We start from the raw sequence: 14293 nt of genomic DNA, 5'->3' as shown, positions 1-14293 counted from the left end.
TGGCCAGGGATGGGAGAGCTGTACTTGTCCATTGTTTGGAATGTCACAGAGCTGCTCCTGGTGCCATAGCTGGAAGGCTGCAACCACAGGTCTGAGTCAGCCCAACAGGTGCCATCAGGACAGAGCAAGTGGATTGTGGGATGTGATGCATTCAGTGTTTGTGGGTCCCCAGGACAACCTTCCAACCAACTGAGGATGAGATCTGACTGCAGAGCTTTCTTCTGCAGTGTTGAATCTTTCATAGGTCCTGTACTTACTTTGTTTTTTCTCTTATGAAGGGGAGACATAAAGACAAAGGAAATGATCGGAGAGAGAAATTCCAGCAGCTGGATTCACCAGAGAGGAAACGACTCAGATATGACCGGGATTCAGAGAGGTAATGGCTGCTCTTGGTTAGACCTCTCTGGGGATGCTGATGCTGGGATGGGGTGTGTGCTGCTGGCATGCCAAGGCCAGTGGGGTAGGTCTGCAAATTAACAGTCAGTCAGACTGTCAGATAGAGTTCCCCAAACTGTGAGCCTGTTGTGCTGCAGGACATCTCAGAGAGGGCAGGAGGAGGGCATTGATGGAAATGAGGGTTTAGGGATAAGCTGTCTGGTGCTGGAGGGGTGAGATGGGGGCTTGAGTGTGCCTGACCAGGCATAGAGAGCAGAATGCAGCTTGTTCCCATCCACCTCGTCCTTAAGGCACTTGCTGTCCTCCTGTCCTGGCATCTAGCCATCGAAAGAAAGAGCAAAGCTGTGTTTCATCTGTTCACTGACTCAGAGGAACGCTGGGAGCTGTTTCCATCTCATTCAGAGTAGGTGGAGGAAGAAAGTGTGCGCTGTGCGGAGCTCGCGACAGACCTGCCTGCTGCGAGCTCGCGTGTTCCAGTGGGCTGAGGAAGGGCCAGGCATGTGTTGAAGACAACACTGGTTATGTGCCTGTTCCCTTCTGGTGCAGCACCTCAGAAAGAGACCTTTCCTCTGTGTCTTGCAGTTTAAAAATCCACATTTTCTCTTCCCTGTTTTCCTGGAATAGCTTTGGATAAACTAAAGCAGTTTGTGTGCGGTGTCATCAGCAGCCAGAAAGTAGAACTTGTCTGAAGGAAGCTATTTTTGTGCTGAGAGGTCTTCAAAACTGTGAGTTTTGGTTAGTGGTTTTGGATGAGTAATGACCAGGTGGGAGAAAGGGTGTCTGAGTTAACACTGCATCTGTTGAACTCCATGACCACAGCACTGGGAGAAAAGAAAGATCTAACAGAGCAACAGGGATTAGACTTCACTTTCTTGCTATTGCTAAAATTCTAATTAAGGAATACAAGCACAGAACGCTGCTGGCTGGCTTGTACTGTAAATATTTTGGAACTTGAGCTCATTTCCTGTGCCCTGGTGTATTTCCCCCTGAGGTGGGACAAGAAAGTTTGCAGTCAAAGGTGTGTGAGCCCTGCACATAGAATCCACTTCCTTAGGCGGTGTGCTTCTGGCAAGAAACTTGGATATTCCTCATGAGAGGTTGGAATGTCAGTGAAGGTTCTATTAGTAGAGCTAAAAATCCCTGGCATGTGTTTGAAGCATTGGAAGATTGGACAATTGATTCTATCTCTTTTGCAGTGAGTTTGACAGTAACAACAAAGGGAACCGAATGGTGCAGTCTCCAGGGTGGAAGAAGGGCTTCGGCCACAACCAGCAGGGCACAGCATCACCAATGGAGGTGAGTCTTCCTTTCAAAGCACACCATTGTCTTGCAGCCCATAATGTCTGCCATAACAGCTGGAGGGAGTTCCCAGCCAGAGCAAGAGGCAGGCTGCAGGTCTAGGCACCCACTTGATGGAATAATATGTGTGCAGTGATGAACTTTGCAGGCTGGGAGGGGCTGCAAGTATGTTGGCTGCAGAACAAGGTTAGAATTTATATGGATCTGGAGGTGCTGGAAATAAAACAACAGTAGATCAGGAAGGATGTGAGCATCTGATTAGTACCTGCCCGAAGCCAGGCTGGGGGTTGAGCAGGTCACCAGCTCAGTGCTCTGCAGCCGCATGATCTGGGGGAAAAGGTGAACCTCCACCCAGGAGGTGTGAGTGTAACCAAAGCCACGGGGCATGTCCTGCTCTTTGTCTGCTCTGCTTAGCACTTGTGAGGCTCTCAGTGCCGTTGCAGACTCTGGACAGTGGAAGGTGATGCCAGGGTACCTCGCCTGAGGAGCAGAGTCCCATTGGCAAAGGGTATCAGGGTCTACCCAACCCTGCCTTACCATGACAGGCTGGTCTCTCAGGGGACCTTAATTTGCTTCAGAGGGCTTGTCTGAGAAGCGGCCTGGGGCAGGGGCTGCTCTCCCCTGCCCAGGGACACAGGAGCAGGATGGTGCTGTGATGGCAGGTTCGTGGCTCACCAGGCTGCCGCGGTGTCCGTGCTTTGCCGAGGGGCAGCATGGAGCACGGCTCGTGGTGTGACTTTCAGCTTGCAGTCGAGTATATCATTAAAGCAAATATTTGAGGCTTTGTGACGCGTGTTTGCTTGAGCCCACACACACGAGGCAAGAGTCCCTCTTCAGTGCAGACAGCAGGAGCCGGCCCCAGCTGCTGCTGAGTCCTCGTGGTGAGGTTCCTGTGCCCATAAAATGGGCTTTGTCGTAGAGCCAGCTCCAGCGACACGCTCTGGGAGGTCTGACCTCTGATCAGGGCTCCCTGTCTGGGTGGGGAGCTGGTGGCAAAGCACAGCCCCTCGTAGAGTTCCTAGAAAGGCCTCCCAGAAGAGCCCTAGAGATGTGCTTTCCTTGCACTTGCAAGTCACGTGGGACAAAACCATGTGCCCACTTCAGCCCCACAGGACTTTGATCTCTTGGTCTTATTGGTGAGATCTCTGGTATTCAGGTAAGTTGGACTTGAGAGAAACTTCCAGCCCCAGGCCTGCTCTCCTGGGCCAACTCCAGACAGACATTGCTGAATAATGCAGGCACTGGCTGCAAAAGCCGGTCCTTAAACACTGGTTGAAATTCCAAGCGAGGTACCAGGGCCCATGGGAACTCTGTTAGAGAGAACAGCTGAGCTTGTGCCAATGCAGGCTAACAGCAAACAGCTCCCCAAGAGCCCAGCTCTCGCTGGCACTCTCCTTTGCTCGGTTTCCATCCTGGCTGGCACGCGGCTGCCTGGGCTGCCGGCACTGCCTGCTTGGCTGCCACCCCGCCATATGCTCCTGTTGTTCCCCACAGCCCATCCCTGGGGTTTGATTCTCAAAGGGCATTTGCTGGCTGCAGCTGCTTTCGTTGCCCACAAAGGGCCTGTAGTTTCTCCCAAGCAGCTTTTGGAGGAACACAGGGCACTTGCTCTTCCTCCACCCACGGATCCACATGGGAGCAGTCAGCAGTCCTTGAAGCAGCCCCAGGGAAGCTTTTTCTTTATGGGAGGAGAAATCACTGTGTGACTGTTTGCAGGCAGAAAATCGGAGGAAGGGCCCTGGCCTGGGGGCCCCAGGGAAGCCCCCCAAGAGGCAGTCGAACGAGACCTACCGCGACGCCGTCCGGAGGGTCATGTTTGCCCGCTACAAGGAACTGGAGTGAACAGTGGGGGAACCCCAAGCCAGTCTCTCTCCATCTTTGTCTCTTTCTCTCTGTGTCATGTTCTTTTTGAAGGTTTGGTCTTTTTTTTTTTGTTTGTTTGTTTTTTTGAATTGTTACAGGTTTTGCTGCTAGAATTTTTTTAATAAAACTGAAAATTTGTCAGTGCTTGTCTTGTGGCTGAAACTATATGTTTTAGAAGCATGTAATGCTTTGGAGGATTCCCGTTGGGGTTTGCTCTCTGCTGATGAGGTCCTTGAGAGCTGAAGCTATGTCAGTGAAGGTTTGGCAGCTTGAAGGCCCTGCCAGCAGTGCCACTGTCCTGCAGTGTGTTCCATGCCATCTCAGGGACAGGTGCTCCTGGTGCCGTGTACTTCTGGGTCAGGATGGGAGCTTGGGAGCAGGGGATGGCCCTAAAGCCTGAGAGGAATGCAGGAGCAGGAGTGACCTGTGTGGGATTCATCCTAGCTGCTAGTGAGGTCAACAGGGTTCAATTAATAGCAAGATCTGAAAGGTTAAGGGTGATCTCACTAATGCTGGGTGTCACTAATGTCTGGGCTTCCCAGCCAGAGCAGAGCATTCCACATGGGGCATGCTGGATCTGGTGGCAGGGGTATTGGGTGCCCTCATGGGGACATATCCATGCTGGCCCATGGTGGCAGGGGCTGTGTTCAACAGGGGAAAAGCTGAGAGAGTGCTACTGGCACACCCTGGGAAGGTGCAGAGTCAGTCAGCAGGAACATGTAATGGTGGGGCCAAAGCACAGTGAAAGTGTGTGTGTGTGAGCACAGCAGGGACCATGGCTGACAAGGCTGAGTGTGGCCTGTAGGGATAAGGATGATGCTGATGGCAGTGGCTGGTGGGAGCAGAGCCCGTGCCTGGCGAGCAGGGGGTGGTGCTGGAGCTGCTGGTGCTTCCCTCTGCCTTTCTGCTCACCTGGCAGAGAGCAAGGCCTGACACTGCTTCCAAATACCCCAAAGGAGGGAAAGCAGGAGATGTGGAAGCTGAAAGCAGCAGGATTTGGAGGTGAAGAGCCACCTGCAAGAGCTGACAACTTCCAAAGGCAGCAGAAGACCTCTCTAAGCTGCATTTCCTTGTCTCTGGCACAGGCAGTGCCACAGCAGTGTGGAGGACTCGCTCATGGCACCGCGGCCCAGGGATGATGGAGGTGGGCATGACATTGTGCTGGTGAGTACCTGTGTGAGAGGGCCTTCAGTCTTCCTGGGAGTCCCAGGCATGCAAGGGAAGGATGGGGAAGGTGATGGGCTTCTGGGGAGGAACTCTCAAACAGGGAACAGTGGTGGTGGCACCAGGTCGGACGTAACAAGCTTGTGCTCTCAAGTCTGGAAATTATTTGTGCACAAAGGGGGAAGAAGTATGACTGTGATGGGACATCATTTTCAGTGGCACGTGAGGGAAGAGGGGAATCTGGGAGCAGATTAGTAGCTGCTGCACAGGCTGTCTGCACCTGGGTGGGCCAGGCACCTGTGTGTGCCAAAAATGAGCACCCACAGAACATCATTCCCAAGACAACCAGAAGGAGCCTTTGCAACCATCAAATGCAGGAACCCCTTCTGATTTTATTAATTTGGTAAGTGGGTACATGCATCTTGGTGAAAAACCTGTCAATGACTGATGATGTGTAATTAATTAGAAGATAATAAACCAGATAAATGTAAGAGCAGCTTCCCTTAGACAGATGGACCTCACTAAATAATGCACGTTCCTTGGCTTAGCCATACACTCACTTCTAGTTTGTGATGTGCATGTGTGAAAGGAGAGGCAGCACAGCACTTTCCTGGCAGGCCCATTGCCAGGGCTCAAGTCAGGAACAGAAGAGGAGCAGGAACAGACTGCTGTGAAAAGAGGAGGAAAAAAAAAATTACAAATAACTAATTGCAGGATGTATCTGTTGCCAATCAAAAGAAATCCTTTTTCTGTCCATGGAGGTAGATCTACCTCCTGTTACTTATGTTAATCATAGAAATACTTGTGTTGGGTTCTATTATTTTGAGGTTCATAGTAAATGATTATGGGTAATCAGGAATACTGCTTGTGTCTTAGGATGTCAGAACACCACAGTGTTACTCCCAGAACTGTGGGATTTCTGGGGATTGTGCTGTGTGTGTCTTGGGAACACCACTCACCTGGGCTGTAGGGAGTATCCCTGTGCCAGCCCATGGAAAATCGAGGTATTCCCTGGATTGATATTGATTTAATTCCTCCAAATTCCTCTTCCCTAATATAACCCAGTGTGAGCTCCTGTGTATTCCCTTGAAGATGTGTGTGTATATACTGTATGTACGTATCTACCTAGGCATGGCATCCATGCACGTGGATATCCAGGATTAGGGAGTGTGGAGCAGTCCTCTGCTGGGGCTGGGATGAGGTGACTGGCACGAGGTTATTAATGAGCTGGAGCAGATAAATAGAGTGAGAAACTAAAAGCATTAAAAAGAAGCACCAACCCAGAAAATGTCATATTCTCTTGGGAAAACAGCAGCGTAGGTGGCGATGCAGAAACCCTGACCATTTATCTTTGGTGCAGTGGTTTTGGTGTCTTTAATACTTTTTAAAGGATAGCCACCCAAAGCCACAGCTAAACTGCAACTACCTTTATATCTTATAACTATTTTGCTTTTATTTCAGAGATTATTCACCACTGTACTAGTGCTGTGGCTGTGTTCAGCACGTGTCCTTGTGTGCCATCCTGTGGTGAGGGGTATGGCCCAGGTTACAATTTATTTTTATTTTTGGAAGGTCCTGATAAGAGAATTGGAACAGCTCACAAGGTAAGTCCTGTGTTGTAGCAGTTGATTGGATGAAGATGTTACACACAGGAGGAGGACTGGGGTGATCCGTAACCAACACTAAGGCTGGTCTGGATAGAACTGTGTGTACAAGGAAGCCCAGAGGAAAAGGTAGAACAAGGGGTTTAAAAGGATTTTATTTGAAAGGAACGGGCAACAGGAGCCACGGACTGAGAGTGGAACCAAAGAGGAGGTTAATCTGCCATTTAAAGGGCTGGAGGCACTTCTGCTTGGACCCCTGTCCAAGGGAGGGTTCATCTCTGAGCTCTCTCAGCCACACAGGTTGGTAGGCATGAGGCTGCTTAAGACATCTGAGAGGCTCTGGAGCAAGAGGTGCTTTCTTCCCCCTTTCCCAAGGTAAATCAAGTAGATAGTCTTTGATTTCCAATATTTATTCATATTAATATTGATACAGCAGTGACTCAGGCCCTTGTAAGTGAAACATAATGATGTAAAGAGCTGGAGTTGTGCTTTCTAAACAGAAAAAAACCATCAGGGTGGGCTGAGGGAATAATTTGTAAAGGGGAAGGAGAGACAGAACCCAGGGAATGTGCTTCCCTCCTCAGCAGTGACCTGCTTCAAGGAGAGGAGAGGGGCTACTGGAAGGAGGATGAGGCTAGTGGTTGCCCCTCAGTGCTGCAAAGACTGAGTTCAGAGCTGGTCACATCTCCTTGACCTGTCATCTCCATTTGGGACCCTCTCTGAAATGCCTTACACAGTTGGGTACAGAGCCACCTCACCTCCCTGCAGCCCAGGCACACCCACCCTGTCAGCAGGGGCATTACACTCCTTGTTTTTCTCAGAGGCAAAACCTGATGCTCCACAAATCAGGTTTCTATCACTCAGCTGCAAGCAAACTGAAAAAAACCCTCCTCCAGGGATTTCTTTCTCAATATCACAAGGGCAGCTGTGCTGGACTATCAGGGCTTTGCAGACCTGCACAGGTATGGCTGGGCTTGGCACACAGGCAGAGCTCTGCCAGGACACCCTGAAGGCACAGGACACCAGCAAGCAGAACATGAGCAGGGAACGCTTTTAAGATAAAGTTCTACTTTACAGTAAAAGCTTTAGGAGTGAATACATTGCAATTAGCCCTTTTTTTATATCTTTCAAACAAATCTTTAAGCCTTCTCTTTATTTGAAATGGAAGAGTAATAAACGTGTGTACTTGCCCCTAGATAGATATGGAAAGATACCAGATGAGTATGTTGAACAATTTTACCCATTTAGTGCTTTAAGACTCAAGAAACAGGAGTTCAGTGTTCAGAGGAGGTTGTTGCTCAAACCATGCCCCCATTTTAATGTAGGTTCTGTATTTCCTTATTTATCCATATACATACAAAGACCATTCTGTTCTTTGTTCCTGCACTGGGGACATTATGCTTTCAAATGTCACCAAGTGTAACTTTGTGAAGCTGCACTTTCATGGACTTCCTTTCAGTAGTACAAAGATTCAAAGGAAGATGAATGACACTATAGTAAGTCACAGAGTGCCTGGAATAGCCGAGATAAGCACGGACACAAGCCCTTGTCCAAACTTCATGTGGATCCCTTTTACCGGCACATTTTGAATGTGATGTGGTTTGGCCAAGTTGCTGCTGGAGGGTGTGTGGGTCTGTACATGTGCTGCTCAGCCCTTTTGCAGCCTGGAGGAGGCCAGTCCTGTCCAGCTGTTAAAGTGCACCTTGCTTCCCTATGGAGCACTTGGGAATGCTGCAAGGAAGCTGGGAATGTGAGCATTACCCCCCAGGGACAGAGTCCCCCGTCCCACACAATGGAAGGATGGGCTGGTCCAGAAATGGCACAGGGCTGGATAACAGCTTGGAGCTCACCCCTGGAGGTGGTTCCAGCCACCACCTCACAGACACCACTGCTGCTGCAGACATCCAGTGCAGGATACCCACCTCTGGACTTCACACTGTGCCATGCCAGGCTTGATCTGGAGGGAAGGAAAGGGTCAGCCTGAGGAGCTGGAGTGCCTACATTGATGAGGTTTGCATTCCCATCACAGAGGGGCAGTGGGAGCACAGTCACCCCAGTACAGGCAGTGCAGTCCCACCCACAAGCTGGTGACAAAGCTGCCTGTAACACCTGTTACACCCAGAGCCTCAACAGGGTCTTAGGCAACTCCCTTGGGTCCTGTTGCTGGGACATAGGGGAGGTCTTTTGCACAGACAGAAAGGTCCCCTTCCCTAACGTCCTGTTGGGGTGTGCCTGCTCCAGTGCCTTAATTTGACTCTGGGGTGCACTTCTGAATCTGATCTCATGACTTTCCCCACTGTTGGATTGCATCCTGGAGCAGCTCTGCAGAGGTCGGGCTTGGGACAGTATCAACCAGATTCCTTTCAGATGAAACCAAACCCAATGTGCTCCAGGAATGCACCTCATGCTCCCCAGCCACTGATGGGCGTTCAGGCTGCAGGATCAGCCCAGAGCCTGTCTGGAGCTAAAAAGCACCTTGTAAATCACAGAATAGTTTAAATTGGAAAAGACCTCTAAGATTATTGAGTCCAACTGTTAATATTGCCAAGCCCACCAGTAAACCACATCCCTAAGTGCCACATCTGCACGGCTTTTAAATCCCTCTGTAAATGGTGACTCCACCACTTCCCCAGGCAGCCTGTTCCAGTGCTTGACAACCCTTTCAGTGAAGAAATTTTTTCTAGTATCCAATCTAAGTCTTCCTTGGCACAACCTGAGGCCATTTCCTCTTGTCCTGTTGCTTATTACCTGGGAGCAGAGCCCGACCCCCACCTACCTCCACCCTCCTGTCAGGGAATTGTAGAGAGTGAGAAGGTCCCCCTTGAGCCTCCTCTTCTCTGGGCTGAGCCCCCCCGTCTCCCTCATCAGACTTGTGCTCCAGACCCTTCCCCAGCCCTGTTGCCCTTCTCTGGACACGCTCCAGCACCTCAGTGTCTTTCTTGTAGTGAGGGGCTCAGAAATGGACTAAGGATTTGAAGTGAAATGTATAGTTCATAGTCAGGTCCTTGAATGTCTGGCTCTGCTCCCACTGCACTGTGCTTGTACATTAGAGCCCAAATCCTCCCAGATTTCCCTTCCCATCACTTTTTGCTCTGAAGTTGCTTGTGGGCCAGAGCTTTCCTTTCTAACCCCACTGCGTGACAGCAGCGGGATGGTGTCCGTGAGCCTGTGCTCCCATCCACCCTGCTGTGCTTTTGTGTCCCAGTTCACAAGATAAAGAAAACGTGAGCGCTGCACCTGCTGCTTTCCTATCCCCTTCCACGAGATGTGCCTCGAGCTGCGGGGATGAAGCATCCCGGGGAAAAGCCGAATATTTCCCTATGACTCCGTGGAAGCCCGGCAGCTCCGGCCACACCGATCCCGCACCGCTAGATGGCAATTGTGGTGTGCGGATGAATGGGACGGACCAGACGGAGCGTTCCCGCAGCCGGGGCTGGGTATGAATGAGGGGCTGCCCCCGGCTGTCCTCCCCCTCCGGCTCCTCCTGCCGCCTCCAGCCTCCAGGTGCTCTGGGCTCACTGGGAGAAGGCGCTGGAGCTGCTGGCCTGGTGGCAGGGTGGGCATTGCCGCTGGGATCCCGTTGGCTCCTTGACGGGTGAGTAACGAGCAGTGGGTTTAATTGTTCATAAACTTGGGCAGCCCAGGCTGGTTGGGGCTGCCTTGGTTCCCTCCCGGGGAGAGCTGGCTGGAGTAGCATTCCCAGTGGGAGAGCTCAGCCTGGGAAGCTGAGCCGGGGTTGACCAGCCGTGAGCTCGTCTGCTTTCACTGTCAGCTTCGCTGTGTTTTATGGCTCCGTGCAGAGTAACTCACGAGTGACTGGGCTTTTCCCACCTCCTGCAGAGAGAGCAGACCTCGCTCTGCCGCTCCATTTGTCAGAGCATGCTGCAAAAAGTTTGGGATACTAATCTTTATAGAGTCATGGAACAGTTTGGGTTGGAAGGGACCCTAAAGATCATCTTGTTCCAACCCCCTGTAACCATCTTTTACTGTTATATCTATTAATGCTGTAACTTCAGTTCCGAGAGGTTTTGTGCTTTTTTATTATGGTAAAGCTCTGTTTCCAAAGCTGGTTTTTTTCTGATGTTCTTCTACTTCTATACTCTGCTTTACTGCAAAGGTTTAACATCCCAAAATCCCACACTGGGCAGTTGTCACTAACTCATGCTGGGAGCTTTGCCACTGCTCAGAGATAACTTTGTCAGATTTCTCCCTCCCCCCCAGATAAAAATCAATCATTTGCCTTCAAACAGTTGTGACAGCTTTGATATAAGGAGAAAAAACAGCCTCCCTGATCCATGGGGGAATTTTCCCCTGCTTGGGCTTTATGAAATCTGTTGGGACGGGGAAATTGTGCTTCTTCAACCTCCCTCTGCAATGCCTCAGCTCTCAGAAACTCGGGTCATCCCATATAGCAGGCAGAAAAGAAACAGAGCTTGAGAAATGCCGGGTGCTCTCCAAAGGAGTCCTTGTAACTAATGATCCCTCTGCTTGGAAGCATCACAGAGCCTGAGTATGGATGGCTGGGAGGCGGGAGCCTTGCAAGCCTGAGTGTCCTGAAAGTGATGGGTGGTGTTTCGGTGTGATGGGGCTGATACTCAGGGTGAGGGGGGAGGGAGGAGGCTGAATGTTTGTTAAATAACAAAGCTCTTTATGAATTTAAATTAAGACAAAGAGGGTTATTTCTTCCTACCCTTGCTATCATTGCTCCTGAGTGTGTGGCAGCCCTACCTGGCAGCCGGGCCGAGGGATGTGCTGTCCACTGGAAATCATCTGGAAGCATTTCCCTGTGCAGGGTGTAGTGAGGGTCCAGTGAGCCCCAAGCACTGGCCACTGCTGTGGCTGCCCTTAGTTAAGAATTTATTGCCCGTAAGGAACCATTGCATTAATCCAGCTACTGAGCACTGGCAGGAAATTTCTGCTAAACTGGAAACCAGCATTTTTTTTTGCTGCAGCCATGTGCCTGAGGGCAAAGGGGAAAGTGCTCTTGGAGATCTGGTCACAGAACCGCAGCCATCCCGCACACATGCCGGCCACGCGCCCCATGCGGGAGCTTTCTCTTTGCCAAGTGGAGCGTGTCCCAGCTTTCTGCCGGCCTCTCCTCGCTCGGCCTTCAAAGGGAGGGGGTCTGGCAGCCCTGACGGGTCACTGGCTTGACACGATGGGCTGCTGGAACAGACAGATTTCTCCTGCCGAGCTAACGGCATTGAAAACGACAGAGACGCAAACACCCCGGTGATTAATGAGACGGGGATGGGGAAGTCAATCTGAAAGCCAGGGCAGAGATATCAGCCCTATAAGAAATATGGGAAGAATTCATCCCTAATCTAATCTCACTGAATTCCACAAGCATGCAAGACAGGGATCATTTGCTGCAGTTCCTTAGGTTGAGAATTAAACAGGAAACCCCCAAGGATGTAAGATGCTCTCCCAAATACCAATGTGCTTGTGTGAGGAGGCTGCAGAGCATCTGCCATGGTCTGGCTGGGAAGGGCTGATGCCCAGGCTGTGGGGCTGCCAGCAGCAGCACCCAGCAGCACCCAGCTCAAGGATAGGGAGCTGGAGCCAAGCCTGGGGTCCCTGGCAGGTCTTGCTGCTGCTAATGATGCTCTTTGCCAAACCAAGTCCCCGAGCTGGCAGATGTTCCAAACGGTGAGGGGTTCTGGCTGCCTCGCTCTCTGCTGTGCTCCTGTGACACTCTCTCAGGGGCTGTTTACACTAAGGATAAAGATTTATCGTAAACCTTGGCTCCCAGACTCTTGGAGCTGCCTCTTCCTCCAAGTTTGGTCTGTCCCCACTCCGGCTGGGATTACAATGAGAGGTAGCTCAGAGAGCACGGGGTAATTAGATCCTTACAGACACTCATTCACACCATTACAAACCTGCTGTTGGAAGCAGAGACATAGAGATCAGTCAGCTGAGTCACCTCCTGGTCTGGGGGGCCACTGGGAATTGCTTTTGGATGGGTAATGGGGGGATACATCCAGCCTCACCTGCCCTCTTTGAGGAGCCCTCCATGGGGACAAGGTTGGATCAGGGGATTCTGTTCCCCCCTGCTTGGAGCAGGGAGCAAGTGGAGAGCAGGAGCAAGGAGAGAGGGTGAAAACAGTGTTACCTACCTTGGACTGGGTCTCCAGCTTTGGTCCTTCCTGTGAGCCACTTGATACCTCCCTGCTCCTGCCCTGCTCATGGGAGCCAACTGTACCTTCTCCAACTCTTTGCCTGGGGAAACTGAAGCAAAATGACCAGTGTAAGACCACAGAGCTGGGCTCACAGCACAGGGAACCAAGTCATTCTCCCTCCCTAAAGACTAAATTATCCCAAATCACAGCCATAAACCCCCAGCATCTCCCCATAGCTGGGTGTTATGAACGATAGTAATTCCGTGGTACCCAGGAGGGACCACTCCATACTCCCGGCAGAGATAAGCCTTTGTTATTCCCAGATGTGGTCACTGTAGGGCATTTGGCCTCTGCTACCTCTGTGCTCAGTCATCCCACGTGCCCCTGAATCTCCCCCTGGCTCTGTTGTACCTGCAGGGATGCCAGGCCAGCACAACCCCTCTCCACTGGTGGGATGGCACGGCATGGAGCACAGTTGTTGCCAGCATCAGCCCCACTTAACTTGGGAGCCTGCCCAGGACCTGGTTCCTCTGGAATGGTGCCGTTCACGAGCGCTCAGCCGTGTGAGGTGATTGTTCTGGTCTCATGTGCTGGCGAGCTGCCATTTATTGTGTGCAGGAACCCCCCCCTGCTTCTCCCACCACTGGGTCCAGGTTTATTTCCCTGTTTTCCAGGAGGAGACCACTGATGTCAGCTAACTTGGCCTGCGTGCTTTGTGGTGTGAAAAGGAAAACAAGGGCTTTCAGTTTCAATCTGTCCCTTGTCCTCTGAGGGGAGAGCTGGCCTTCCCACGGTGTGTGCTCCCACGCAGGCGGGTGGTGACACGGTGACAGCTCTGACACCATGTGCTGGAGCCACGTGCATAGAGTCAGGCTTAGTGCTGAGTTGGTCTGTGCTGGAGGAGAATGAGCTTCTTTGGGGGAAGATGGGACACTTGGGGTCAATCCCTGTCCTGTTATGCTTCCCATTTGACCACAGGCAGGTCACTCAGTCCAGCTGTGCCTCAGCCCCACACCGGAATAACAACAACCACTGTGGCCTTCCATGGCAGAACACTGTGCAGATCAGTGCATGGAGGACAGAGAGGCCTTCATGTGAGATAGGGATTGGGCAGGAGGGATGTGCCCTGGGAGCAGCACCTCGGGCGTCGGACACGGTGGTTGCTGCTTCTGACCTGCTGGGGACACGGGCGCAGGAGCTGTGCTGGGAGGAGGGTACCCCTGCCTGTGTCCATCTGCTGGGTGGGGTTCTCCTGTGTTGTCAGGGCAGGGAAATGGCTGAAAGCAGGGAGCTCTCTACCTTGGAGCTGCTGATGCTGCCCTGGTTCTCCCATGGCAATGCTGTTGCAGCCGCCCAGGGCCTGACCTGCCCCAGCCCCTGCCAGACGTGCCAGCATCTTCAGCTCCGCCTGGAGCTGACCTGGCATCCCCTGGGGAAGCGTGACTGAGCAGCTGGCTGGGGTGAACGGCCCCATGTGTATCCTGGCGTCTCCGCTGGTCGCTGATCCCGGGAAATACCCGGCAGAGAAGCCGCAGCCTTGCCCCAGGCAGCTCCCTCGGCCACAGCCGAGCTGCTGGGGTGGGGTCGCAGGGGTGTTCAGCCCTCAGGAGCTGCCGGCCAGGCAGAGCCGTGTCCCTGGCTCCCTGAGCAGTGTCCCGGAGCGAAGGGCAGCCCGTCGGGGAGCCGCCGGAGCGTGGTGCTCCGCAGGGGTCCAAGGCTTGCGAGCCAGAGAGCTTACCCGGCAATCCAGGCTCTAATTCCCGAGGAGCCCAGCCAAGAGGCTCTGAGAAGAAGCAGATAACGGGGCCGGCACCCTCTATCCTCATTAAAATACTTTCTCCGCCGGAG

The 14293-nt window shown here is 52.0% G+C and overlaps 1 protein-coding gene across 1 annotated transcript in view; it reads left to right on the top strand.

The window, feature by feature from the left end:
- Positions 1–3666, top strand: part of RBM6 (RNA binding motif protein 6) — a 56784-nt gene extending 53118 nt beyond the window's left edge. The window contains exons 21-23 of the mRNA XM_029958299.1: positions 272–376; positions 1593–1692; positions 3412–3666. Coding sequence (XP_029814159.1) covers positions 272–376; positions 1593–1692; positions 3412–3537 — 331 coding nt within the window. The 3' untranslated portion in view covers positions 3538–3666. The remainder of the gene's footprint in view (positions 1–271; positions 377–1592; positions 1693–3411) is intronic.
- Positions 3667–14293: the final 10627 nt, after the last annotated feature.

This window comes from Manacus vitellinus, unplaced genomic scaffold, assembly GCF_001715985.3.
Source record: "Manacus vitellinus isolate BGI_N305 unplaced genomic scaffold, ASM171598v3 scaffold_14_pilon, whole genome shotgun sequence".
Taxonomy (NCBI): Eukaryota; Metazoa; Chordata; class Aves; order Passeriformes; family Pipridae; genus Manacus; species Manacus vitellinus.
Note: the sequence above shows the minus strand (reverse complement) of the source record. Positions and strands in the feature narration are given on the sequence as shown.